The following is a 27324-nucleotide window of genomic DNA, read 5'->3' as shown; positions in this document are numbered from 1 at the left end:
GGAGAAGTTTAAGCTTACTTTTACGGTATCCACATCTCCAGCCTTTGCAGCCTCCAGCAATTGTCGATCTGCATCAGAATTACCTAATGGGATACCTTCTGCAAAATAAATGAAATTGCGTGACAGGTAAGTGTAGGCAGTTGAAGAAATTTGCTAAGACAGGAAAGAACTTGAGTTTTTTAAAAGGGAAATCCCTGAAACAAAGTTAACCAATTAATGACAAGTTTTGTCTCTGTTTACTATCTACAAGTATAGCTGCTAGAGCTAATTGTGCTTCCTGTATGTTTTGGAATATTGTGGAACTAAAAAAGCATTCTTATTTCCGTTTCAGAATTAGACCAGATCAAGTTTATGTATATATTATAATGTCCAAACCTTACTCTTGAAAATCCATGTATACTGTTGCTTCCACTCACAAATGCAAAGCAAGCATTTTTTTGTTTGGAAATTTATTTTCTACCTTTAAGATACCCCCCAACCTACAAACATCACCTAGCAGGGTCTTCCATAGAACATTTTTTTTGTTGACTAGTCTTCACTATTATTTGACAGCACTTGGACAAGTAAAATGAAGCACCACAGTGGATCTTGAATAAGTCATCATACCTTGTAGTAGCTGTTGCACACTTTCAGTCCCCATTTGTAAGGCTGTAAAGCCCTGCAGAGACACGATGGAGGGATCACATCCAGAACTCAGCAGCAACCTACACGTCTGAAGATGACCACAATGTGCTGCTCTATGAAGAGAGGTCTGGCCAAGATTATCTAATGCATTAACCTAAAAATAACACAGACAAGAAATACCACCATCAAGTTAGTATCAAAGATGTTTATATTGCTGACTGGGAACATTTCACAGGTAGTATCATTACTTTAATAAAAATAACATATTTAGTATATTTCCAAAGATTATGACATTTCAAACAAAAACAATTCAAAAAGTAGCCCACTTTTAAAGGCATGGGAATAATTCAGTGCACTTTTACCACAAACAGGAGTAATTCACTATTTTGTTCCTCGCAGTACAGATCTTCAGTGCTAACATGTAGAACAGTTTTCACCTTACATTAGCTTATTGTGGCTTCTCAGACTGAGGACTTCCTATGTGTTGGCTCAGTCAAAGTGTACTCAACAATTTAAAACTCTGCACCCAAACCTTAGTTTTGTTCTGTACTCTTACTGTGAAGTTTCGGAAACTTCACAGCAGTTAGGCTATAATCAAATTTCCATGAGAGAGATTCAACTCCCAATCTTGGAGGGCTCAAGCACTGCAGAGTCTCTCCTTTCCACATTTTCTTTTTGTGGAAGTTTGAACTAATCATTGTGTTATGACAACGTTTTGCCTTCATTTTACTTTTTACTGCATACAACATCATGTAAAGTCTATCTGTCACACAGTTCAGTTTAGCTTCTTGCAGCTCATATACACCTCCCACTTTTTTTCTTTATGTATTCTATTATTCCTGCTGGACAATGAAGCACTGAATAAGACACTTTGAAAGTTTTCCACTCACAGAGAGAACTGTACTTGCATTTCTTAATAACAGGACCAAACCAACAATGATTCTATAATGTATAGGTCTGTACTGATGGACTGATGGCCTATAGCTGAAGTCTATAAATTTAGAACCTTCCAAAATGAATTACTTTACAAAAGCTGTGCATTCTCACGGTATGAAAACTTGTATAGTACATGAATGTCAAGGAAAGTATGATACTCATACCTTAGCTTCATGTTTCACAACTACTTCAACAACATCATTATGAGCCTTTTCTGATGCCACATGCAGAGGTGTCAAGAAGCTTTAAAAAAAAAAGGAAAAATTCAAAATGTATTTTGCAAAATCTTCTAAACAAAGTGTTAAGAGTATTCATTTGTGACCACTCACTCTTTTGTTTTTTCATTGATATTGGCACCTTTCCTTAGCAGCAGTTCACATACTTGTTTCCTCTTAGGATATGGAGATGCAGCAGCACAGTGCTGTAAACATAAAAAAGTTTACAATTAATGACCAGCTATCAATATCCAGGTTTTACTACTTGCTGATCAGCTGGCAGTTAAAAGCTGGTAGTGTACAAAGACAACAAACCACCCCCCACAAAACACATAGAAGCTTATTAACTTGGAAGATTTCACATGAGTTTTTGAATTTACTTTGGTTATTTTCAAGAACTCCCCTTTCTAATAATTGCTGGAAACCATAAAACAAAGCTAACATATATAGCTTGGTGTTGCTTAAAATGAAACTATTTTACAAAACCCAGTCATTTAGACATCCTAAACAGGCCTAAATAATTTATGTTAGTCTTATCATGAAGATCCAAGTATTAATCAGTGGTATTTGCTTAACTGGACACTAGATATTCCAGAGTGGTCTCAATTACAATATTTGACACTGCAATATTTATTGCTAAACTATTACCTAGTATGCTTAGATTAGCCACAATATATAGAAAACCATTAATAAATCCTCATATATTACCAATGCTGTCTCATGTGTCTGAGGATGCTTGAAGTTCACTGTTTCCAAAGAAAGATGTTTCTTTATACGAGCTACATCTGATTCTCTTGCAGCCTGTAGCAGTGAGTGACCTTTGAATTCATCTTTAAAAACAAAGAAATACATAGCAGAGGGTTACACTCCTTGTCTCAAGAAGGATCAGGAGAATTGCTTCTTTTAGTTAAAAAAAAAAATAATTTATTCAGCAGACCATGGAGCACCCATTTCCAAGTCTGACTCAAGCTATTACATCACTTTACACAACTTGTTAGTTAAGTCAAAACACTACACAAATTTTGCTTTGTTTCTAAACCAAAGCCAGACACATCCAAACTTGCTGCACAAGATCTATTTCACTCACAACTCCAAGTTCTACTGTTCACATAGATGCTAACTCAAGCACACAAAAATCCCTACTTCTGATCTATTTTTGGAGAACCATTTCTAGATGCTAGCATGAAGCCTAGACAAGTTTTGTAAATATTCCAGAAAGCTATTGTTTGATCACTCAAGGACAGAATCGGAGGTCATTTTTTTCAACTCTTAAAGTTTGCTGGACAAAAATCAATGCACTTCATCTACTTCTTTGAACTTTCAGTGATTGTGGCACACTCAAACATATTCAGCACTTTAAAAAGTTATTTTTTCTTTTCTTCAGATAAAAACCTGTGGAATAAAAATTAGTATTTCAATAATCTTGATGCAATGACAGAAACAAGTACAGGAAATGAAAGTGTATTGACAAGGTCATGAAGGAAAGCATGTAATAGGGCAAAAGCTACAAAACCCATCACAACAACTTGACTATAAAACTGACAGTAAAACTATTTTAAATGCCTACATTCAGAAAATCTAGCACTTTCAAATTATAAACAGTGAAATATACTGCGGAACATTGCACAATTAGATTTGAAGTGTAAGCATTTTCCAAGTCTGGTTTCTGGCAGGTCACTGTCTAGGGAATCTAATTACACATTACAAGCTGTAACTGTAGAACTGATCCCACTTTATACTCACATGCTAATCGTTCTTTTAATTGGGGCGTTGGAGCCAAATCAATGGTGCTTTTGTTGTGACAGTTCAACAGTGTTGGGTCAGCACCATAACTTAACAAAAGAGAACATACTTCCACCCTGTTCTTAGAAGCTGCTTCATGCAGAGGGGTGAATTGCCACAGATCCATTGCATTCACACATGCTCCATGCTTGAAATGGAAAGGGGTAAAAAAAGATGCAATCAAAACCAGGACGTTAGAAAAAGACTATGTTATTAGTTTCAATACAGTAGACTGTAATAATAAAAATAAATGCTTATATGCAAACTGTTCCAAGACACTCATTTTCAATCTAACACAACATTTCAGCACATTGTGTTTTTTAATCACCTGGTGTCCCACAGGTACATTCAAAGAAGCCAAAGACTAGCTTTTCAGGCTTTTTTCAGAAAGGAAGGGAGATCTGCTACAGGTGAAATCAGAGAAAGAGAAATATTCATATTCTCCAAGTCACCTGTGATCAAGCTCTGATTCTCTGCAACTCTAGAAAATGTCTAGAACGACCAGCTGCACTAAGATAAATACATGTTCTGTGAATAACCACCAAGATATGAGTGCCATGGCATCCAAAATGAGATGGGCACTCAAAGTTAATTTAAATTCAAAACATTTAAGTACAAGATTCTATAAATAATGCTCTTGGATGAGTAACATATGTGTAATATGTACAGTATTATTTTGATTGCACTTCAAGTTCAGTCTGTAAGCAAGTAAATGCTCTTTCCCATTACTTCTCTTAAAGCTGAATAGCTTTGCAAAAAGTAATTCAGAATTCTCTGGAGAAGAAATCCAATATGGAATATAACTCTAGATAAATAGTTAAAACACAAAGTAGTGTATAGGCAAAAGTTCATTTGTGGGGTTGTGTCTGGTACCACCATTGTAAAAATTCACTTTACAACTGGCCCCTGAAGTAAAAAAAGTCATGACTCTTCATACTTACTACAATGTAAGATTATTTTAATAGTTTTTTTTACTCAATTTTTTGCTAAACAAATAGAAAGATACATGGAATTAGTGGGGGGCTGAAACACAAAGAACAAAACAAGAGCTGTTCCCTGAGCAGACAAATGTCTGGAGTTAGATAGCAGAACACTCTCAGCTGTTACAATCATCTTGATTTGCTGTGGCAGCTGAGAATACGCACAGCTCAAAACTCCTTTGGTGGAGTACACCTATTATGCTGCGGCACACATCTTCAAGCCATTAGTTTAATGTGCATCATACTTATCTTCAAGACTAACATAATCCAGACAAACCACTTCAGTTCCAAGAGCTCCCTTTTGTTAGGAAAACTGACAGCCTTCTCTTCCTTTGGGGCGAAGGCTACAATTCAGAGCCAGAACTAATATTGTAAAATTAATTTCCTCAAAAGACTGACTGCTCTTTAAAGCATTTACTATTTTTACCAGTACTCTTTCTAAACACCTCTTACTGCTTTGTCTTCTAAAATAGTCTTCTACTGTCAAACTCAAAATATCACTCAGCTTGTAGGGTTTTTTTTCAGTGGGGTTTGTTGGGTTTTTTTGGGTGAGTGTAGAAATATCGAGGTAAGCAGTACTTACTTGGTGGTACGAAAATATTCAACTTTGGAGCAGAGGAAGTTAAAAATAGAAAGCCCATTTATAAAGAAAAAGCTTCCTTGTGAGCAGATTCTGTAACTCCAGCTTAATAATCACTAACATGTAGAGCAAAAGCAATTTATCACTCTAAGTTTTGTAAATCTACGTACAAAATAAAAAAATATGCAACTTTTATTAGTCTATTATTAACTGCTCTTATTTAATAATATGTAATTTCATCTCTTCAAAGACCAACCTTTACTAGAAGCTCTGTTACTTCATAATGACCATAGGAACAGGCATTGTGAAGTGGCACCAGATCTCTACATAGAAGAAAAAGGAGAAGGATGATTATCTTAGTACACATACATTAATTTCAAATGCATCTAACACACTGCAGCTGGTACTATGCTTTACATTGAACATTGTACAAAAGGAATATGATAAATGTTCAAATGAAGCTATGGGGAAATAAGAAGCTGTAGAAACCAGAAAATCCCATCAGCATTTATCAGAACAGTAAGCATCTAAAATAATCAGATGACAAGTGAATTGCATTGTCCCGCTGCAGATGAAGTGGTTCCACTCAGACTTGGAACCCCAAGCAGGAAGAACTATGTGCAGGGGATGTTCAGGAGTGACCCTAATTATATCCTTTATCACAAGCACAATGCTGTAGTATCTTCACCTGTGAAAACTAATCAACTTGCATTTCTGTCACAACAGAAAAGTTAAAGGTGACAGAACAGTCTCAAGATGGAAATTCTTTGTGGTTAAACAGTATTACTGCTCTTTACTTCACCTCAATTTTTAACAAATTCTGTTTATTCTGAACAAAGGGAAACAGGAACCTACCCTTTATCCTTAGCGTGTACATCAGCTCCATGCTGCAGTAAGAGCTGGACTATCTTTACACGGTTATACCCAGCTGCCAAATGTAATGGAGTAGACTGAAACAACAGAATGTAGAATAAATCAGTAACACAAACAACAAACATCAAATAAACAACAACACAACAAAATCACGGTTGATTTTGTATTTCTTTTTTCACAACTTGTTAACAGTAGTAAATGCCCAAGTCCTTCAAGACTTACAAGTTTAAAAAAAAAACATCCCAGTGTGCTTGAATCAGACATTTGGTAACTATGTTCATTGTCCACTGACTACTCTTGAAGTCAACATAAACACAAATTTCAAATTTACTTCATCACTAATACAAAGGCCATTTTGGGGTTTTTAGCCTACCATAGTTGTAAATACTTTGCTGGCACAAATTATGTCCTTGTGAAAGGAGAAATAGGAAGACCATTAGCAACAAATGACTGTTAAACTATGAAGAAGTCCCTCTGCCTATCAGTGAAGTAAATTTAAAAATTATCAAGAGGGATTGTTATCCACATTTGTGAGTGTAGTAAGTGAGCAGGGTGTAGGGGAAATTTCATGTCTTCTCAACTCTCATCCTCCACAGAGCAGACAGATAACTGGTCTATGATCTTTTCTACCAAATGCATTCAAGCACCAGCAGCACTAAGGGCAGAGGTACAAATTAGTGAGGAGAAATCTTATTCCCTGCATTTACAAACCCATCCACTGAACCAATTTCTACAGTTCCTAGAGGATGAACCTCATAATCAGATGAGAAAACAGATGCATCAGTGTTTTGCAGATCCCAGTATTACACACACACATAGATATATACACACACATACATATATAAACACACATACATATATATACACACACCACAAAGCCTCACAAAGGGGAAGTAACTAACTAGATCAAAAATTGGGTGAATGAGTACCAATATTTTATGAGAATAAGGATGCCAAAAAGTGATACTCAATAACCTGAACCTTCTGTAGGCTAGGGGCTGAACACAGAAGACTCGGGATTTTTCAGAATGAGATTTGGAACATCTGAACATTTTTTTCTTTACCATTGAACAGCTTGCTCCTGAAATAGGAGCAGCAATTTGCCTAAGGGTACATGTGAAACAAAGCACCTGTGTGTTTTTTCCCTGCTAAGATCAAAAATCTGTGAAAAGGCCTCCCTCCTTTGTCACTGGAGATATGAAGGTCAAGCAGTAGTTTCAACTGAAAAGCTGTTTATTGCTCCTATATAGAATTATTTGCATAGTCCTTTTAAGATTAAAAAAACAAACAAAAAAACCGCAGCTGTCTGCTGGAGAGGTGGAATCTTATTTTCCCACATACAGAGAAGAAAACAGATGCTATGTTTAACATTTTTAAAATCTGGTCAAACAATAACTGGATCATGTAAGCGATAACTACTTTTAAATCAAGTGTTACATAAAAATACCTTTCTGCCATCACTTGCATGACAGTTAACATTTAATGGTGTAAGAAGAGACATCATCTTTTCCTCATTTCCACTCCTGAAAAACAAGATATGAAATGAGCAAAAATATTCTTATCCCAATTTTTAATAGCTTATCCTGGTTATATATTTTTCACTGTGATAATGTTCAACAGACCTGAAGCAACACATTCCCCTCTGTATTGTCAGAAATAAAGGGAAAACAAAAATGCATTTATGCAACTAATTTCGTAGTTTTATTCACAGAAAACAGCCAAAGCTTAGCATCTAGATGGCATGCAAGCTCCAAAGACTACATATCTATATATTAGTTACACAAAATTCTGAAAATACAACTAATTCCAGTTATTTTCCAAACACACATACCTGGCACTTTCTAAGAGTTCATCCTTCTTGTATTCACCTAGAAGAAAAAAGGGCTTTTTTTAGCTGTCAAATAAATATCTACATGTGAAGTTCACTACTTATCCTCATCTTCTAATATTTTAGAGAATATAAGTACTAGAAGTACTTATAAATACTCTTTTCAGTTGTTAAAGGGAGCTTTTAAACAAAAGAAAGGGTGAGTTTTTACACATGCAGGTATTGATAGGACAAAGGGAAATGTGTTTAAACTACAAGAAGAGAGATTTAGACTAAACAGTAAGAGGAAATTCTTTACTCTGAGGGTAGTGAGGCATTGGAACAGGCTGCCCAAAGAAGTTGTGAATTCTCTGCCCCTGGATGTGTTTAAGGCCATGTTGGATGGGGTCTGGGCAACCTGGTCTAGTCAATGTTCCTGCCCATGACAGGGGGTGGGAACAATGTGATCTTTAAGGTCCCTTCCAACTTAAGCCATTCTATGATCCCAAAAAATGTGACAGTTCATCACTGAACTAGCATGATAAGCTATCCAGAATGTATGCCATGGCTGAGATGATGAAAGCCGTAAGGGAATTCTACTTAAAAGTATAAACCACAAACAAATTAAACTAGTATCAAAAAGACAACCCCCAAACTACTGTGTTATATCAGTTCAACTGTTACTAGCATAAAGAAATCTGAAGATTATCACTTACCAGTCAGCACTGCTTTTGCAGACGGGTCTGCTAAATCCAAAGCTGTCCTTCCATCTGTGTTCCGGATGGTTGGTTCAGCACCATGCTGCAACAGTACTACAAAAATGCCAAAGTATTCCATGAGAAAACAATTCTACAAGACAACGTTTATGAGACATATCATTACTGTAATCTACAAGCAACAAAAGAAACATCCTAACTTCCTTTCTCAAATTTTTAATGTCAGCATTCTGCAATGTCATCTGTGACTAGCATATCTGATGAAACATGTCTAGACACATTTTAAGAGAAAAAAGCAGATCAGAAAGAGAACCACAGACTGACAAGAGACAATCTCAGCTGAAAGCTTGTGACTGACCCACCAGAAAAACTCCGCAACTATTTTCCATCAGCTCCATATCCTGTGCTGTCCTGATCTGCAGACAGCAGTGGCAGGCTGTGCATGCTGCACTCACACTGAGGCCAAACAGGCAATGTTATCTGTACAGCTCCCTAGAGCTCTACAGCTCTCTTAAAGTAAGTGGCAGCAAACCACACCATCAACATTTCATTTCTTGACTACGTGTCTAACTTCCTACCTCTTCCTTAAAGAACTTCCCTTAAGAGCTGTGTAGGCAAAACAGGTAGTCAATATAATTGAAGTTTTCCCATCCTTAACTAATTTAACACAGTTGCTACACATAAGACAGAATGAATCCTTTATTAAGATCACTTTTGTTCTTTCCACTGCACAGTGATCAGAAGCAGAAGGCAGTATGAGTCTAGGCTGAAACAGAAGAGAATTTAGCTCCATCATGTCGCTTTAAACCACTTTTCCCATGATGTCAATGTGAACCTTTATAGGTAGACAATAATAAAAACCAAAAACTTTTATCTTTTAACAGTGACATATGAATGGAAGTTTACGAAAGATGTTTACTTTGAACCCTTTTATTAGCCATAGCTCCATAGAGTGAAAATGGTCTTTAAAGGGTTCTTGATTTTTCACAGTGAAAACAAGTGAGTCAGTCACAGGAAGAGTGGGAGAAAATTACCAATGCAGACATCTGTCTTCCCCTTAATGGCAGCTTCATGAAGGGGAGTGTAATTCCAATTATCTCGAGCATTAGGATCTGCACCGTGCCGCAAGAGCAAATTGACAACTTCAGCATGGCCAAAAGAGCAAGCGTTGTGAAGAGGAATAAGGCCTCCATCATCTCGTGCATGGACGTTGGCACCACTTTGAAGTAAATATTCAACTACATCCTTCCGACCAAAACCTGGAAGAGGAAAAGGGAGAAAAGGTTTCAGGGTGGGGTAGGAGAAATTCCTGCCCCAGATGTGCAGGTTAAACCAACTAACTTCAATAATACTCCTAAAGACAATTACAAGCAGCATGTTTTACTAAAGAAGCATTTACACACTAAGGATGTTTCTGAAACTCTTAAAAATCACATTGAACTCAGTAGAAAAATAATATTAAAGATTACAGAAACAATATCTGCATAGGATTCCCTCAAATTTCAGCTGTATCTTGCATACTTATATAATGGCAAATGAACTAGGACATCAAACTGTATCTATATTTGCGCTACAATCTCCACATGAGGCCAGAACGCTTTAGGATTTCTGTTTGTAGCCATTATACCTGGTTATGTTCCAAAGGCCACCTCAATGGCCATGAATTGTCTCTGAATGTTCCATGAACGTCTCTGTGGGTCTCAGCAATTATTAGGGCAGGTAAGACCCATATTTTAGTATGTATCAGTCTTCTGCCAAGTACCTTCTGGGAAGTAACTCATGTGTGCAGGACTTGGCCCTCCTTGCTTTAAATATCTGAATTATAAACTCTTTTCCTGAACAGATCAGGATCTGGATGAAGTATTGAGCTTCCCCCTCAGAGGGAAAAACCATGAAGTTGTCAACACCACTGATACCCAGCTTGCAGCAAATTTGAACTTCGCTACAGATCACCCATAGAATTTCCATGGTCGGTTTAAGTCCTTGCAACCATAACCTAGAAATGGTGTATATTCCTGATAACAACACAGCACTTCAGGGACAAAGTCACCAAAGCATACAAGTGTCAGCATTTCAGTTAACTGAACTTTCAGCCTTAGTTTAGTTGTGACTAGCACTTTTCATAGCATGTTCTTCACAAAACTTGACTTCAGTAAATCCCTTCTCTGGAGCAAGAAGCACTTTTACCACCTGGAGCTCCCAAAAGACCCCAATCCCACTACTGAGCAATTTCTGGATCCCACTTGCTAGGGGAAGATCATGTAGACAAGCTGTGTATGTCAGAGGGAGAGGCCTGGACAAGTACTCAGAAATAATTTAGTTAAATTCTCACTTTACTCTTCTTCCCTCAAAAGTCTTGTAAGGAACCACATTCATCACAGATTCATCATTATTGTAACAATCATTTTATGTCAAACTTTTGAATCACACCATGAACTTAAAGGTGTGTTCCAGTAACAGTCACAAGGCTATACTGGTGATGTGCTTCTTCAAAATACAATACTGGTGATGTATTTCTTCAAAATACAATACTAACAATACAAATCTTAGCTTACTAGCACCTTGCCCCTTTGATAGAACCACAGACCCTATAGCAAATTCACTTTTGAGTCTCACCATGACACTTACCCACCTTGCCTGTCCTAACAGAGAACAGGAGCTCAGCATACTTGGGATGAGAACTGGATCAGACACATGGTCCATGCAAAACCAATTTATCTGCACAGGCACAGTAAGTCATTCACTGCACATGCATGCATATTTCTGCTGCCAAAAAAAAATATTAGTAGCTACATCCATGCAGCCTTATTGTCTATATTACATTATATGCATCATGTTTCGCATTCTTAAATATGCTTAGCTATTCTAAGTATTATAAATACTGTTATTTTGCTTAAATGTGTCCTGATATTTTTCTTGCTTCTTCAAGCTTTCAAAAATGTCTGTTTATAGTTTGAATATGTTCTCGAATCATAATAAATTATTTTGAGAAACTACTCAAAAGAGACTTTCGCATGTACCAGAGCTCCTGCAGACACATAATCAAAACTGTTATTTGATGACAGACTGCTTGGTATTTTCTTCTCTGAGTACCAAAAAATGCTCTCCAGGACTGCTGCAATTATGTTAGAAAAGACTGTGATCAAATTCTTTGTCCAGAAGTTACATATCTGGTAGCTAAGCCACTCATTCTTGTACAGAAGGCATTCTTACCCCTCAAAGTATTGATGCCAAGCCACGCTTTTACAGGTAAAATTCCTCAGCAGGAATCAACATCATAATTGCAAATCAGCTGTAATAAACCTTATTAAAGGCATAGAGAATTCCCTTGGATCCCTCTATTTAATACAGAGGCTCAATCAGATACAATTCATGAGCAGTCCATAGCTTCTCTCTCAGCAAAGCCTGCATCTATTCAGAAAGTATCTGAGGTACATACAGCAATACTCCTCAGCTACCAGCAGCTAAAGTCGATGAAATTAACTCATTTGTATCACACCAATTTTTGTAACTTCTCTCCAGCACTGAGTGCACAGCAGGGATTCTTTACTTCCTTGGTGAAGCATCTGTACAACAGGGCACCATATATGGAAGGAGAATTATTTTCCCATAACTTTCTAGTACAGAGGAAGTGGCCAAACTTCACAATGATCTCTGCCTCTGCTGTTTTCCCTGAGAGTGGAAAGCAGGGGCAGCCTCTGCTATCACTGGAAGGCAGTCACTGCCTACTCTAACAGTTCTCTTTACCATTAGTTGGCTGCAGTAAAAACTATTTCAACACTTAAAAAAATTCAAACATTGTAATTTTTAAGAAGTAGGGGTTTTATTTAGCTCTTAAGCTTTTATCAAGAGACCACCTTGATGGGATCTCAGCTTTCAACTGTGCAAGGCATCATCTTAATCATCATGAACTCTTTGTTTTTTATTGCCAGTAAGAAAGGCTGGCGACTCTGGACCTCAAGCTGACACTCTTCTACCACCTGTGACACTCAAGCAGCTCACTGCACTTGTCCCCTGAAAAAAAGCTGACAATTCCCAATTATTAATCACAGTAGAAATGTACAACTGTGTGCAATTAAAAAATGTATTTATTTACAGTCACTGTGTCATAATTGACATTCAGCTACCTTTGATGGGATAAAAAACTAACAGAAAGAAGTTAGCTCAAATTCTTCTCCCCTACCCTGAGTGTTTGTATTTTTTATGAATTTTAGATTGTAGGAAGGGCATTTTGGCACTTGCCAAGTCCTTAAAACCTTGTGATACTTTGAATTTTGACACACACTGTGATGAAAAAGACTAACTTGAGGAAGTATATGCAGCTTATAATGGGAGAGGATGAAGCCTCTTTTAGTGTGAAGGGTGGTGGGCTCTTGATTAAACCTTCAGGATAACTTTAACTATCACACACAGCTGTGCACTACAAAATCCAAAGAGCGACCGCCAGCAAAACTCCAATATATATTACTTCTGAAAATGACACATTTCTAGGGAGAGCTTGAAGCTTTTTTACTTTTTACATCTTTTACTTTAAAATCCACCTTTACAAACTGACACATGGAAAAAGAGAAATTTGATTTATTTTTTAAAAAAAAAGTTGGGTAAGATCTGGGAAAAAACTTAAAAAATAAAACCCAGGTTCAGACCCAGAATGTCACTGAAAAAGGAAAAAAGGGCAATACAAAACATGGTATACTTCAGCTTCAACTCCTCTATAAAAGAAGTATTGAAACTGAATGAAACCAGTCAGAGAAGTTTTGTAATGTATTTTCTAAGAACACCCCGACAACTAGGATAAACAAAGCAGGAATACAACAGATTTTTTGCTTTTACTTCCTGGAATGTGACTCCTTTAGAGGCAAAGACAAAAGAAGTGAGTATTAGTCCAACTGTGAATAATAGGGGAAATGAAAAACCAGTCAGGCACAAGTCCAAGAGCTACTTACATTCACTTTTCACACAGAGCCTATTGCAGGTGGGCTGAAAACACCAGAGTTCGATCTGAGGTGGTAAAGAGAGCTCCACTGAGAAATTGCACAAGTGTTTTCTATCACATGTTAACCAGAAACTCTCAGCATCTTCTACAGGCTGGTGGGAGGAGCAATTAACTTCTCTGTACTAAGTCTGAAGAAGACTCGGGCATGACAAGTGTCTCCCATTTACACACCAACCTGTTTAACATTAGAAATCTAAGGGCTACATGAACTTTTTAAAGAAAAATCTTTCTACATATCAGGAATAATTTAAAGTCAAGACAGAGCACCTCTGTTCAGAGAGATAAACTAGATCAATGTAGTGAATGAGAAACATCTTAGGCAAAAAAAACCTCAAACTAACAAAAAGCAAATAAAAAAAAACAATCCCTCCCTTCTACAAAATGCTCTGAAACATACAGAGTTGTTTAGAAGTCTGGAGTTTATAAGGGGACAGGCAGGATTGCTGCATATAAAAAAAAGCTACAAAAATTGTTTTCCTCTGACAGGATATTTTGTCTCCTGAGCTGTCTTGCTAATCAAGATTCTTGAATTTATGAAATACTGCTGGCCTGAGGAGGCTTTCAAGAACCTAGACCTCTTAAGTCTGAGTCAAGTTCTCTTAACATGAGGAAAGGACACCTGAAGCAGAAACCTTTACCGAGACAATCTAATAAAGTAACAATCATCTTTGTTACTATTCATACTATTTAGCTGAAAAAAAGCTGTTGTTTTCTGCTGCCTGTCAGTCTTGGGGTCCCACATCTAAGGCTGTAATTAAACCAAAACAACCAACATTAAAAGAACAGTCACAGTCTGAAAAGGTGGGATACAATCGTCTAGCCTGTTGCCAGTGAAGGCAGTTGTCCTGTGACGTCAGTTGTTTGCTTACTTGCGTCCTGAATTAACAAAGTCCATTTGTCAAAGATAAGAACGCAAAAAGCTTAGAAACGGTGTTATCTGACAAGCACCTTCACGAGTTCAATTCTAAAGACGCACAGGCCTGCTGAAATCCATAAGAACTGTACGTGGTACACGTGTCTCCGTCAGAGCTCACGTGTCACAACACGAACAGTATAAACCCCACTCCAGATGTGTCCTCAAAGGCAGATGAGGGGTTTTTTTTTTTAAAAAAAAAAAAAAAGAGAAAAAAAAAAAAGGGCATAAGCGAGAGGACACAGCTGTACCGCTGGGCGATCCCCACCGCGTGTGTGACACCGACTCGGTCCGGGGCCGGGCCGGGCCGCGCTGCGGGCGATGCTCGGGGGCCGGCGGAGCGCTCGGACCCCCGCGCTGCGCCCGGCCCGAGAGGCGAGGCCCGAGCGGCCCGGCTCTACCCCGCGGCCCTGCCCGGCGCCCGGGGAAGCGGCGCTGCCCCCCGGCTCCCCCTGCCCCGGTACCTGCGGCGAAGTGCAGCGGGCTGGACTTCCTGCCCGCCGTGTCCCGGCTGTTCACATTCTCGGGCCGCACCAGCCGCTTGACCCGCTCCACGTCTCCGTTCCTGCAGGCCTCGAACAGCTCCCGGGCCGGCTCGGCCGCCGCCGCGCCGCAGCCCGGCGCTTCGGCCAGAGCGGCCGCGCCGCCCGCGCACCTTCGCCCCGCCATGGCCGGGCCGGGCCGGGCCGGGCCCCGCGCAGCCCCCGCCGCCCCTCACGGCCCGCGGGGCTCCGCACGCGCTGCGGGGCGGGCGCTGCGCCCAGCGGAGGGATCCGGGCAGCGCCGGCCTCGTGCGCAGGCGCGTGCGGCGGGAGCCTCCCAGCGCCGGGCCGCGGTGCTGCGGCTCCATGGCGGGAGCGGGCCCTGGCGGCGCTGGGACTGCCAGAGCGCCTCAGCGCCTCAGCGCGGGACAAGCGGGGCGTGAGGGACCCTGTCCGTAACCTGCCCTGCTCCGTTATAAGGAATGATGAAGAGCAGAAAAAAAATACTGCGATAGCGCTTTGTGCCGGAAGAACAAATATGCTTTTTCTGCTTTCAGTAGTTAAATGTTGGGATTTTTCTGTTCAGGGACTTTTTTTTCTCCCCTACAAAATGTGTAAGACTGCGTTTTGGTCCCAATGGCTTCATGATCCTTGAACAGTTCCTTACATAGCAAAATACTGTGACTACGTAGAAACTGAGTGCTTGCATAGTAACTATGAAATGGAAATCATATTACATAAATGACATAGTTCTCTGTATTAATCTCGAAGAACAGATATCCAAAAACCCCATTAGCTGACTTTGCCAAATCAAGTGTTGGAAGAAAAGGGAAAGTGTTGTGTCCCCTCCTCACCTCTAGTCAGCCTCATCAGCTTGATGGGGAAGCCTGGGCCCACATGGGACCAACTAGAAGAGGATTCAGTTGATAATTTTGAAATGTGTTTTTTTCACTCATATCATATTCAAACGCTTACTTTGGAAAAGGTAGTTGAATGGGGTCAGTGCCTTCCTGTTGCAAATGCAGAGATGAGTACCTCCAAACTCAATTCATGTTGCAGACTACTGTTATATTAGGAAATTAAATCACTTAAGCACAAGGAAAAAGATCTAGCACATTTGTACGGTCTAGTCACCTCCATTCTGTCAAACATCCCTGTCCCTGAAACAAGGCAGTTACATCCAAATTTTCTCTCTCTGGTCCATGCTAATGCCTGAAGTGCAACCATGATTTTTTTGTGGGGGGAGACTACAAGCTGTAACAGGCTGTCACCATGCTCTAGTGACAGATCAAAGTCTGATGCCTGTGGCCTGTTCAGCTTAGTAATTTACACATAGGCACAGCAGCAGCGTGACAGAAGAATGCAGCCAGCACGGGGCAGAAACCACACGCTTTGACAAACGTGATGCCTCGGTCATGTGTGTTTTCTATAATCCCACTGGCTTCTTTCTGTGTCTCCATTTAAATTTCAAGCTGTGCTGAGCAGGCAGGGAATAGCCAGGCTATGGCCAGAGTCCCAAATGTACATAATTTATCCACTGCTTTGCATGGGGCCATAATGTTCCCACATAAACTGTCATCAAATGTGACTCATAGGCCTGCAGCCCTCTCAGACCTTCCCAATTTCCCCAAAGTATGCATGATGAGAGCTTCCCTTCCTGCCTGCAGGTGCCACAGACTGAAAACAAGACCTGCAATGCTGCTGTTTGTATCTTTTATTATCATCATTAGCATAGCTGGAAAAACTATACAAGCTTTTGAGTTCATAAACCCTTCTCTGAGCCTGCAGCAGAAGTAGCAAATGCACTAACTTGACTGCTTTAATTTCAAAATTAAAGGGACTTTGTATCTAGAAATTTGTGGAAGTGCAAATACCTGTGTAAATACAAACACATCCTGCTCCTCAGGTCTTCTAAGTAATTTTAAATCCAGAAAAATATTTCACTGTTATGCTGGAGCACAATGGTAAAGAGCATGGCCTGAAATAAACTAAATATTCTCTCCACATCACTATACCCAAAAGGTACTATTATTCTAAATTACCTGTAGCCTGATTTCCTTTGCCATCATGTCTTTGTGATAGCTTGAATGTGAAACTACAGCAGGTCTATATGAATGGAAACAATAAAAAAAATATTATACTGTAAGAGCAGGATTCAATTAGCCTTGAATTCAAGGAGGAAAAGGCTCTCAGTACCTTTTAGGACTGGTATGCTAATAGACTTCACAGTGACTTTTGAGATTCATCATAAGTACTCCCCCTTTTAAAATGTTATTTATATTTGTTAATTTTATGAGAAAATAATCTATAAAATACAACATTTTCCTCTTTCTTCTGTACAATAGCATGGTTAGAAAACCACAGCTGAAATATATGCCAAATCTCACCCAATACATGTGGTAGGGACTTTTCTAGAAGCAGCAGGGGGTTTGAAACCCGCCTGTTATTAACCCAACCTGAGAGGCTCAGCCATGAACAGCTCAGAAACATTTCACTCTTATTCCTTTTAGTGTAATTTGTGATATACCAATGGCCTCTATCTTTGATTTGTTTTTATTCTGGTGGCATAACCTCACAAAACAGAAACCTGAAGTATTTTGGAAGTGTACTCTGTTTAGAAACATGCTTGGTTGTTCGCTAGAGGGCAGGAAAGGAAAGGAGATAAAAAGGAAAGGGAAAAAAATAAAGAAAAAAAACCGAGGGAAAAAAGAAAAAGAAGAAAAATATAAATAAATGGAGAAAGATATAGAAAAAGAGAGACTGTGGGGTATAGAAAAACTAAAGCAGCCTTAAAAAGAAATAATTTTCCTTTCTGCTTAGGAGATTAAGGCTTACTTATGGGGAGAGACATTGTTCATGCCAATCTACAAGGCAGTCCATCAGATTTAGGATTTTCAGCTGTCAGTCCTTCATGTTATGAAGATTTTCCAGTTCTTACTATTTGGTCCCTGCAGTACTTTGCCTTGTTCTTGGAAGCAAAGTAAAATGCTAGAATAAATAGAACATTTCAAGAGTTCAGAAATGTAGCTTATTCCAAAAAGAGAATGATTTTAAGTTTATACAATTTGAAGTATTTCCAGATGAGACTTGGGAAAAAGATCCCAAGCCAGGGATAATTAATGTGTACCTCAGGAAATAATAAAACATTCCTAGAAAGAAAAGGGTTTGTTTTGGAGAGAAACAGAAGTGATCTGTTGTTTACTACTAAATTTTTATAACTATAAATAGAAACTTTCCCAGTGCAAGCTTCTTTTTCTAAATGAAAAGATCAATTTAAGGAATACAGGCTCACTGCAAAATCAAAGCAGTACAGGCTGTACATCAGGGAGTATGTGTAATACTGAATCTTTAAAGAAACTTTCTCCCTTCCCCTTTTTATTTCTTTGTACTTTCTTTCAAGTACTTTGGCTCTGTCTCTTAAACAAGCAGGAACGAGTTCTTTTTCTCTGCCAGTTACCCATGTGTAGTTAGTGGTGTTTTATATGTACCACCTTTATTTTACCAGCAGTTGGGTGTAAAGTATAATAATTATAAAATGTTGTTCTGGAATAATAAAAGGATAAAAAAAAAAAAAAAAAGACATGGAGATGTTGAAATGTTGAGAGACTGAGCTTTTCAAAGAGAAGCAAACAAAGCCAAAATCTCCCTCTAGGAGATGAGAGTTGTTAACAAGCTGTAATGGTAGGCCATTTAGTTATCAAAATACTGTATCTGTGTATGCAGCAACCAAGGTAATTGTTCAGCAGCTTGCTGACCAGCTGTAGTGACAGCAGTTAGAGAAGATTCTTTTTAGTGGCAGGAAGAAGCTTGTGATCCAGATACCAGCAGCACAGGTAAGTGCATGAGAGTTCATGGAAACTAAACCGAATAAAAAAGCTTTTGGTCCAGGATGCCTGTGATTTGTTTAAAATTATTCCAGTTTCTGTCAAAAGCTGCTAGACAGAATCATGTCTAGAGGGCTTAAAGGGAGCTCTTGTTGCCTTCTCTGTAGTGCCTGGAATACTCTGGGATGACAAAGAGCTTTTTTAAAAGCGTAGGTTCCTTGCATGCAAAGCAGAATTACACAGGATGCCAGTATGGGAACATGGCAGAGGCCTGGGAAGTTGTTATTTTTTATTGGGAAGAAACCACAAGTAGCAGAGGAGCAGTAGGGCCAAAGATCAGCATTCACTGGGGATGCCAGCAAAACAGATTCCTCTGTACCTCAAATAGGTAAAATAATATGAAAATGCTAAAAGCAATTAAAGGCAAACCAGAATATCTGTCCAGCTATGAAATTATTTTTTCTGAAACCGATCAAAAGAAAAAAATGATGGGCTAGTTAGGTTATAATCTGTGTAGAACTGACTGAGATAGTAATAAGGAAGGAGCAATTCTCTCGAAAAATCATCTTGAGGGAGAATATTTCAGACAAGCAACCAACAAGTAGCAAGAGACTCCCCATGCATTTAAACTGCAGTTCAAGCAACTTTTTATTAACAAATTTCAGTATTTGTTTTCTGTCCCAATTAAAAGCAAAAAAGTAAAAAAGGCTTTGTGAAGGTTCAGACATCTTCACAATCTGCCCTGGGCATTTAACAAAAGTGTTCAGGTTTCTCAGTGTTTTACTTTTAATTGCCCTCTGAAACACTGTTCCTCTTTCCACTGATGGTATAAGAGGCTTATACTTTTAATTTGGATACGTAAATTGGTGTCCTATAGTATGTTAATACCATACAGAGCAGGCAGTGTGAAGGAAAGCAAAGAAGAAACTAAATACACTGTTTTTTAAGAAAGTAGTAGTGTACCACTCCAAATAGTTGCACGTGGACTGTCAAGTTGTTATTTCAGGACAGATCTTTGAGAGGCAATTTCTCAACAGTTCAAATGATGGCTTCTTGGAACAGCTAGTTCCATAGTCCAGGGGAAAAATAGGAAAATGAACAGGCTATTATTGACTTCAGCCTAAGAAAAAGTTACTTAGTTTAAGAAGTTTTTATAGTTTTACCATGAAGTAATAATTGTCAAATCCAGTGAATTTCAGTATTTCTAATGGAAAGCTTCTGCTGAAAAGTAGTCTATGGCATTGATTCAGAGAGGAATTGTGATGAGAAGAAGGAATGTCATTACAGTGGTATTAAAATCAGACATGAAAGCGTTAAAATCCTAAGACTTACTGTGAAGAATATATTTATGCAGTATATATTTAACTGAGTGACAGAAAGTAGGAACCATGTTTAAGTGGTTGTTAGAGTCACACTCTAATGGTCAGAAATTCTCAGTAAAAACCTATAAAAATAAATGCAATTTTTTCTTTTGAAAAGGAAGATTGTGAGAAGTGAGCACAGTTATGTGTGTGACCTACTAAGCATAAGTTATCATGGAGCTAAAACATCATTACAACTAGAAACTTCTCCTTTGGGAGGATTTTTCCCACACCTTAAAATTAATTGTAACCAGAAATGTCTCAAGAAAAGTAGAGCACATGTCACACACATAACTCAGTCTTAGGATTTCCATGGGTAAACACTGATGTAATCTGACTGCTTAAAAATAGTAAATGGTGCTAAATTTCACCTGGGAATGTGATTATTTAGCACGGCACTGTGTAATTGGCCAGTACAACTGATGCCTAATACCTGATAAATTCTTCTTTAGATGGCAATACTGTTTAGGTATAGGGTAATGCTGTGTAATGAGGATTTTAGCTATCTGGGAAATACATTAAAAAGTTTTCCTTTTTATATTTTAGAGGTTACTGAAAGCATTTCTTTATAGTTAAGAAATAGGTAATTTTTACTTTACATAACTACATAAATGCTAGCTATTGCTGCTAAGGTGAAGTTACACAAGATGTCATTTCAACAGCAAGGTTACTTGGGGTTAGAACTAAATATATCCCAGGTTTTATCTCCCTGGAATCATTCCAGGGGCATGAATGGTCATCCTTCTCTCTTCCCTTTTCAATTCTTTGCCTCATCTGACCAGGCCCTTTGGTTTTCAAGGTGAGAAATACTTAACTGAGTCTTCTACCTCACTTCCCCAGAAAATGGCCAGTGGGGGCCTGTTTTGCTTCCAGATCTGCATCATGACTTGAACAACTTCTAGACTGGAAACAGAACAACTGAATGGAAGGTTAGACCGGTGTGGAGAAGTGGGCATGATGAAGATCTTAAAACCTTACAGACATTTGAAATGCTATCACTGCACACAATGTATGTACACACAAGTAAAGACACCGTAGGCATTTAACACGGAAATAGCTTTTCCACATTAGGTTACTAACTGGTTTTCTTCACAAATATTTTCACTAATGATCCTTCCTTTGCTATCTGGACAGCTCGTGGAGCAGAGTTACTGCTGTCTTCCTCAATACTGTCCTTGCATGGAAATTATTCAGTGTTGACCAGAATAGCCTTTGCAATTTAGATGACAAGGCCCAGATGTTCTTGTGGCCCTCTTAGCTTGTAAACAGAAGTCCTCTGCAACAGATAAACACTGGATACAAGTTGGTCTAATTTGTATTTGATCCAAGATAAATTGTTTTCCTGGAAAAAAATAAATGGAATGCATGCTAGTTACTAGGGAACTTAAATTGTAGGCAAACAAATTATCACTTGAGTCAGTTGGACACAACCAACAAAGTCAGCCGTGCATTCAGAAGGGGGCAGAGCAGTGTAGAACTGATGACAGCATATGAACAAATGGCTCAGGGGTTTTCTTCTCCATTCAGGCACTTTACACTGTAACAGTATTTAATAATGCTATTAGGAATATCAGTTTCCCTTTTTATAGCTACATCAAGTGATCCAAAAGCAGTCTGTGCTGTAGCGAAGATCTGAGAGGCCACAGTGCAGATCAGAACAACTGATACATGCTTGTGTTCTTTTTATCCAAGACAGAGCAATCACAGTAAGGAAAAATCAGGAGGTATTAGGAATCCTCCAATTTGGCCAAAAGAGCTTTTAGCAAAACGAACTTGGAATAAAATAAAATTGTACTTTTTCTGGGCATCTCACTGGGCATCTACTCAGGTAACAGGAGTTCTGGGAAGTTGGATTTACATTACAGAGAGTATGAAGCGGAAACTGTCTTTTGCATCTAACGGCACAGCAACACCATCTTCTGGGGAAGAACTGGTCTGCTTATAGCAGAGATCTCACAGAGTCCTGTAGGTGTAGCCCACCTTGGCTAAGAGCTGAAGTGGTTTTTCTTTTCTCCACACTTGGCCCAGCTCTGTCTAGAAAAGTATTGGAATATTTGGAGTAGACATGTTGATTTACATACAGAGACCTGCTCATGGGAAGTTCAGTAACATGCCTTAATGCTTTGCTAATTAAGCTGGTCAACTGCCAGTCCCTTTAGGATAGGAGAAGAATCTGAAGGCTTTGCCTCTGCACTGGCAGAAGAGTGGGAGAGAAAGAAATAAATCTACTATAGATTCCCTTAGCTAACATTCCTCAGTACTGTGTTATTTATTTCTGGACATATTTATGATGTACTTTGATACTGAGCTCATAACATTCTTAAAAGGAATATTTAATAAGTCTCTGAAGAGCAGAAGCAGAAATCAGAAGATATGCTTCAGTATAGTTAGAAATTAAACAAGTATTCATGCTGCTTACATTGTTCAAAAAAGCTATGGGAAACCATAGTGATTAAATCTAAATTATGCATTAATGGCCACCCTGAGACCACTCTCTAAAGCAACATCCTTGTCCAGCAGATGCTGACTTGGAAGCTTGGGTTAAGACACGGTATGAGCTGGTGTCTCACACTGCACAGGGCCACTAAGGCTGCAGGCTGCAAGGAACTTGTGAGGCAGCAGGACGGATGGAGGATGAGCAGGGAGTACAACACTGCTGTGTGAACGCTTGCAAAGCAGCATTTATACAGCTATCTTGTTTTTTTTTATTGAGGTAATAACCCAGTTGGGATAGTAGAAGAGTTCTCTGTATGTGTGGTAAGAGCTAATTCAAGAATGAAAAAGGAGTGAAGTAAAAGCAGATGCTCTGCAAAGTGATATTAGAACCACCTAAATAGTTCTGTTGGCAGAATGGAGTAGTCATAGCCTTGCTATTATTATTAGTCTGATCAGAAACCATGAAATCCAAGCTATGCTCCCACAAAGGCCAAGCTCTCAGAATTACTCAAGACACAGATCTGTATGTATGGACAGAAGTCAGCTTGGCTGAACATTGAAACTCCTCCTTTAGGAAGGCAGCCTGAGGAACCAGATTTAACCTTTAGCTACTGGCTAAAATTTGGCTTACTTTGAAAATATACTTTTTCTTGACAAAGAAACAAAGAATCCAAGATTGTGTGTTTGTATTCTGAAATTGCCTGGTTATTGATTCTTTTTAATTTCTAAGTTACACTTTGTCCAGACACTTTAGACAGAAGATTTATTGGCAGTTCGTTTTGTGGGTTTTTTTTTTTTCAGGCAAGCTGCCAGTGTCCTCTTTTAAACCCCTGCTTCTGCTCTAGCTGTTCCCAGCACAAATGTGAAAGCATAGGTGACATTACACTCTTAGGACAGGGGTTCCAAATTCAAACTGTGACAAGGCTTAATATAACCTCTCTGTGTCTATATTGGGAGGAATTGTGCAAAGCAGCTGGGTATGTGGTAATTGAGAGTAATGGCAAAGTCTGATGTTCTTTTTAATTCTGATGCCAAGCACCGTGATAAATCTTAGAACATGGTGCCATTTAGAAACCCTGCCTTCTGTCCATTGTTTAGGGAAAAAGAAGTTGAATGAAGAGAAACCACCATAAGCATAATGTGAATTATGTGTCAAAAAGTTTCAAACCGGAAATTTGAAATCAGTAAAAGACCTTGGTTTTTTTTAGGCCAAAACAGTGCTTCTGTTATGCTAAAAACTGCATTAGAAATATGGCTAACAAATTCAATTGTAATTCTGCACACAGGGTATTTTTTACCCTGTTCTTTTGCAAAACAGTACAGCACTTAAAATTAATAAATGGAACTATTTACAAAAATGTTAACCAAGAATCCCAAACAATAAAAAAAACTCCATATAAAAAAGTCTAAGAATTTTTTGAATTTTGGGAGGTGGGGGGGAAAATATTTTCGCCAGTGACTGACAATTACCTGCACTTTGTGGCTACTTAATAGGAAAAATTACATTCCTTCTCTTTTAGGAAAAAGTAAAAAAAGCCCCAAACAGTAACAACCTTTCTGGGGACTTGTCACAGAGAAAGATCTTCCATAGTTTCTTAGTACCTTGATTGATGTTCACTTTACATTCTGTCTTTCAATTCAGGGATCTCTAAACAACTTCTTAACTAGCAAGTTTTCTGTCAGCTACTGGAAGGTTTTAAGTTATCAAGTGATTAAGAAGGAAAAATATGAAAAAGATAATGGAATTTGTTTTTCTGTTTGCAGCTTCGTTTGGACCAGTTCTATTGTGCTGTGCATAAAAACAGCTTGACATGGGCATGGCAAGTCCAGGCAAAATTTGGAAGGAATTCAAAGCAGGGCCAAAGTGACCTGCAGAGATTTATTTGAATGTCCTTTTACTTTGCTATGTACCTTTTATTATCTTATGTCAGTCCTCCAAGTTTATCTATGTGAAACTAACACTCTCCTATTTTTAAGTTGCTTCTGAATATGGTGTAGAACCTTTCCTTTAAAATATATGCTAATAGTGTACATTTGTGCTACCAAATCAGCACGTGTTTGCAGCAGATCCACTGACATGCTAACCATGTTTTTGCACCTGGTGTGTTAGCATATGGTAAGACTAATTCACTGACTCTGTGAGGCACCACTTTGGAGCTCACAGGCTGCTCACCTTGGAAGCTGCCTCTCAGCTGCAACTGAGAACAAGACTGTTCTTAGTAATTTTTCAAGACAAGGGAGTTCATCTCAGCTCATGCTCTGTCTTCAGCAAAACCTTGACCTGGCCCTGAATTTTTTAGCAAGGCTCACTGAATCAATTCTTGACTGTCCTCTGTTAGCCACAAGTGAGAGAAGGCAAGGATGAATCTGATCCCTTCCCCTTGTAACCTCTGGGCAAGAATGGTACATGGAGTCCCTGTTATATTCCCTCCAGTAACCTGCCTTGCCTCAGTCCAGGGATGAATTTTCCACTGTGGAGAGTTCATTGCGCAGACATGTGAGCCCAGCCCTAAGACTGGCTCACAGAGCTGTTAGACACTCGTGACTAGCACAGCTCCTCTAACTGCAGGGACAAAAAAAGAGGTGGGAGGAGAACTGGGATGTCAAGAAAACGTGCTTCTTAAAATGTCACGTGTCATTTTAGCTGTCACCTTTTCCGAAATTTTGTGCTGCATCACTTGAGGCACAAGGCGAAGGAAAAAGAGCAAAGGAAGGGCAGTGGCCAGCATCTCCTCTGAATTAGAGGTCCTGTGCTTAGCACTGCTCAGTGACACTAAAATATTTTGTTTGCTTTTTAAATAACACCTAAGACTGAATTTCTATCAGATAATGATGTTTAGATAAACTCAAATGTGGCTATAAAACACTTACCTGCAGTGAAAATACAGAATTTATGAAGACTTTAAATTTCCCTTCATATTTAGACAATGTATCTAAATTATTTTCGCTTGGTTCTTTCTTGGCACATGTTACATTTAAATTATGACACTTGTGATAGGAGAAAAGGACCAACATGAACTGGCAGTGCTCCCTTCTGGGTCCTCTATGTAGAAAATGCATGACCCCATAAAAATAGGGCTCTGTCATAGCATCTCTTCAGATACAGAAGAAAGCCTCTAGATACAGAGCCTCTAGCCCAATTTTTTCCTAGCCTGACATCCATTTTTTTCCACCATCATTTCCTCCTGCTCTCTGCCTCCTACTACAAGTTAAACCAAATTTAGTAGGCAATTCCAGACATTCCTATTCAAAAGTGTCCCCTGGTAGGAAATCAGTGCCCTATTTTTCAGATTAAAAAAGAGCAAGCAAATGAAGCAATTTCTCAGGATGTGTGCTTGTATCTCTCTCGCCCACTCCAAATCCATGCATATGCTTTTTGCATCAGCCATTCTATCATCAGCCCTCTGAGCCTGGCTACCAAAGGCAAATTTAAGGTGGTTGAGTAGTCAGTTATCTGCAAGAGTGAAGTCTCAGTGGGTAATTGGACTCATCTACTCAGAGGGCTTAGAAAATAAGAAAACTGGGTTTAGATTTGATACTAGATTTCAACAATGGAGGCACAATACATTTTGGTAGTAGTTAAAATACTGTGTGACATAGCAGCAGCTCAAAGAGTTGTATGGTACTTTGGCTACAGGTTGCTGGAGTGTATTTAGTTTGGTTTATCTGTAAGTCATGCTTCATTCAGGCTATAAAGTCTTGCTCTGATTCAGATCTTTAGCCATCTAACTCCTTTGATAAGGCATGGAAGCATTTTCATTCCACTGTTAAACTCACACCAGTATGAATCTGCAGGGCAAGTAGGTTTGCTCAGCTGGTCTGCTGAACCACCCCTTCTTCCATAAACAGAAAATACAGACAGATGAAATAAATGTTAGGCAACACTTCATGAAACTGTAAGGTTTTTTTTATGGCATTTCTTCTCAGCATTACAACAGATTTGGGTTGGTTTTTGCCATTTGATCTGATTATAGTAAACTGATACTGAAGTACAGAAACCCACGGATTCAAAGGAACCCCATGCTCTGTTAAATTTCTGCAAACTATTGTTGCTGTGGGGATGATGCACAATGAAAGTATAATTGTCCCTAAACTCGGAACACATCCCACTGAATGTGTTTCTAGGCATCATCTTGCCCCATCAAGAAAAGCCTGGTAGGAGTTTCAAGTGGGAGTTCTCACCCTTGTTATTAGCTGCATTTTAAGGGTTACACACCAAGTGTGGTAACATTGTTCAGGGAAAGATCTTCAGCAGTATCATTAGTCTTTCAAATTCATATGGATAAAGAAAGAAAATGATCCTGAGAACAGAGGACCTCAAAGACCCACGAAAGCAAGAGACTATATATATCTCTATTGACTTAGCTGGGAAGGTATCATTAGAAATGTCAGCCAGAGAATCATGGCAGAGACTTTTTATATTTATGTGGTAGATGTTATTCATACTTCACACCAGTCTGATGTGCTTACACTGGAGCAGGTCTCATGCAGTTTCATTAGGAACAGCTGTTTTTTATCAACTTTGCATCCAACTCTAATAGTTTATACAGTTTAAACAAAGTAGAGATTAATGTCTTATTTTGATAAAAATGGTAGAAAGAACATTTTGCTAACTTTGGGCAAACTGATGTAAAAGTAAAAACCATAAATGTCTGAGTCCAGGAAGCTGCCTGTCTTGGACAGAATGACTTTTTCTTGCAAGAAGGATTAATTTGCCTTCATTTTTGTATATGGCTATCATAAAAAACAGGGCACAAGCATAAGCCTGGAATAAAAAGCTATAGTATGCTATCAACTGT

At 38.8% G+C, this 27324-nt stretch overlaps 1 protein-coding gene across 2 annotated transcripts in view; it reads right to left on the bottom strand.

Moving 5' to 3' along the window:
- TNKS2 (tankyrase 2) overlaps window positions 1-15142 on the bottom strand; it is a 33243-nt gene extending 18101 nt beyond the window's left edge. Inside the window, exons 1-14 of one of the 2 annotated variants that reach the window (XM_058840871.1) lie at window positions 14887-14994; window positions 11146-11276; window positions 9548-9772; window positions 8514-8609; window positions 7822-7858; window positions 7438-7513; window positions 5973-6067; window positions 5374-5440; window positions 3519-3705; window positions 2484-2605; window positions 1890-1981; window positions 1725-1803; window positions 607-778; window positions 19-98 (exon numbers count right to left, since the gene is read on the bottom strand). In XM_058840871.1, the coding sequence (XP_058696854.1) occupies window positions 19-98; window positions 607-778; window positions 1725-1803; window positions 1890-1981; window positions 2484-2605; window positions 3519-3705; window positions 5374-5440; window positions 5973-6067; window positions 7438-7494 (951 nt within the window). In that variant the 5' untranslated portion in view covers window positions 7495-7513; window positions 7822-7858; window positions 8514-8609; ... (1 more) ...; window positions 11146-11276; window positions 14887-14994. Of the gene's footprint in view, window positions 1-18; window positions 99-606; window positions 779-1724; window positions 1804-1889; window positions 1982-2483; window positions 2606-3518; window positions 3706-5373; window positions 5441-5972; window positions 6068-7437; window positions 7514-7821; window positions 7859-8513; window positions 8610-9547; window positions 9773-11145; window positions 11277-14886 lie in introns of both variants that reach the window. The other variant, XM_058840870.1, reaches the window with a different exon arrangement.
- Between the last annotated feature and the right edge of the window lie 12182 nt (window positions 15143-27324).

Source organism: Poecile atricapillus, chromosome 6 (assembly GCF_030490865.1).
Source record: "Poecile atricapillus isolate bPoeAtr1 chromosome 6, bPoeAtr1.hap1, whole genome shotgun sequence".
Taxonomy (NCBI): Eukaryota; Metazoa; Chordata; class Aves; order Passeriformes; family Paridae; genus Poecile; species Poecile atricapillus.
Note: the sequence above shows the minus strand (reverse complement) of the source record. Positions and strands in the feature narration are given on the sequence as shown.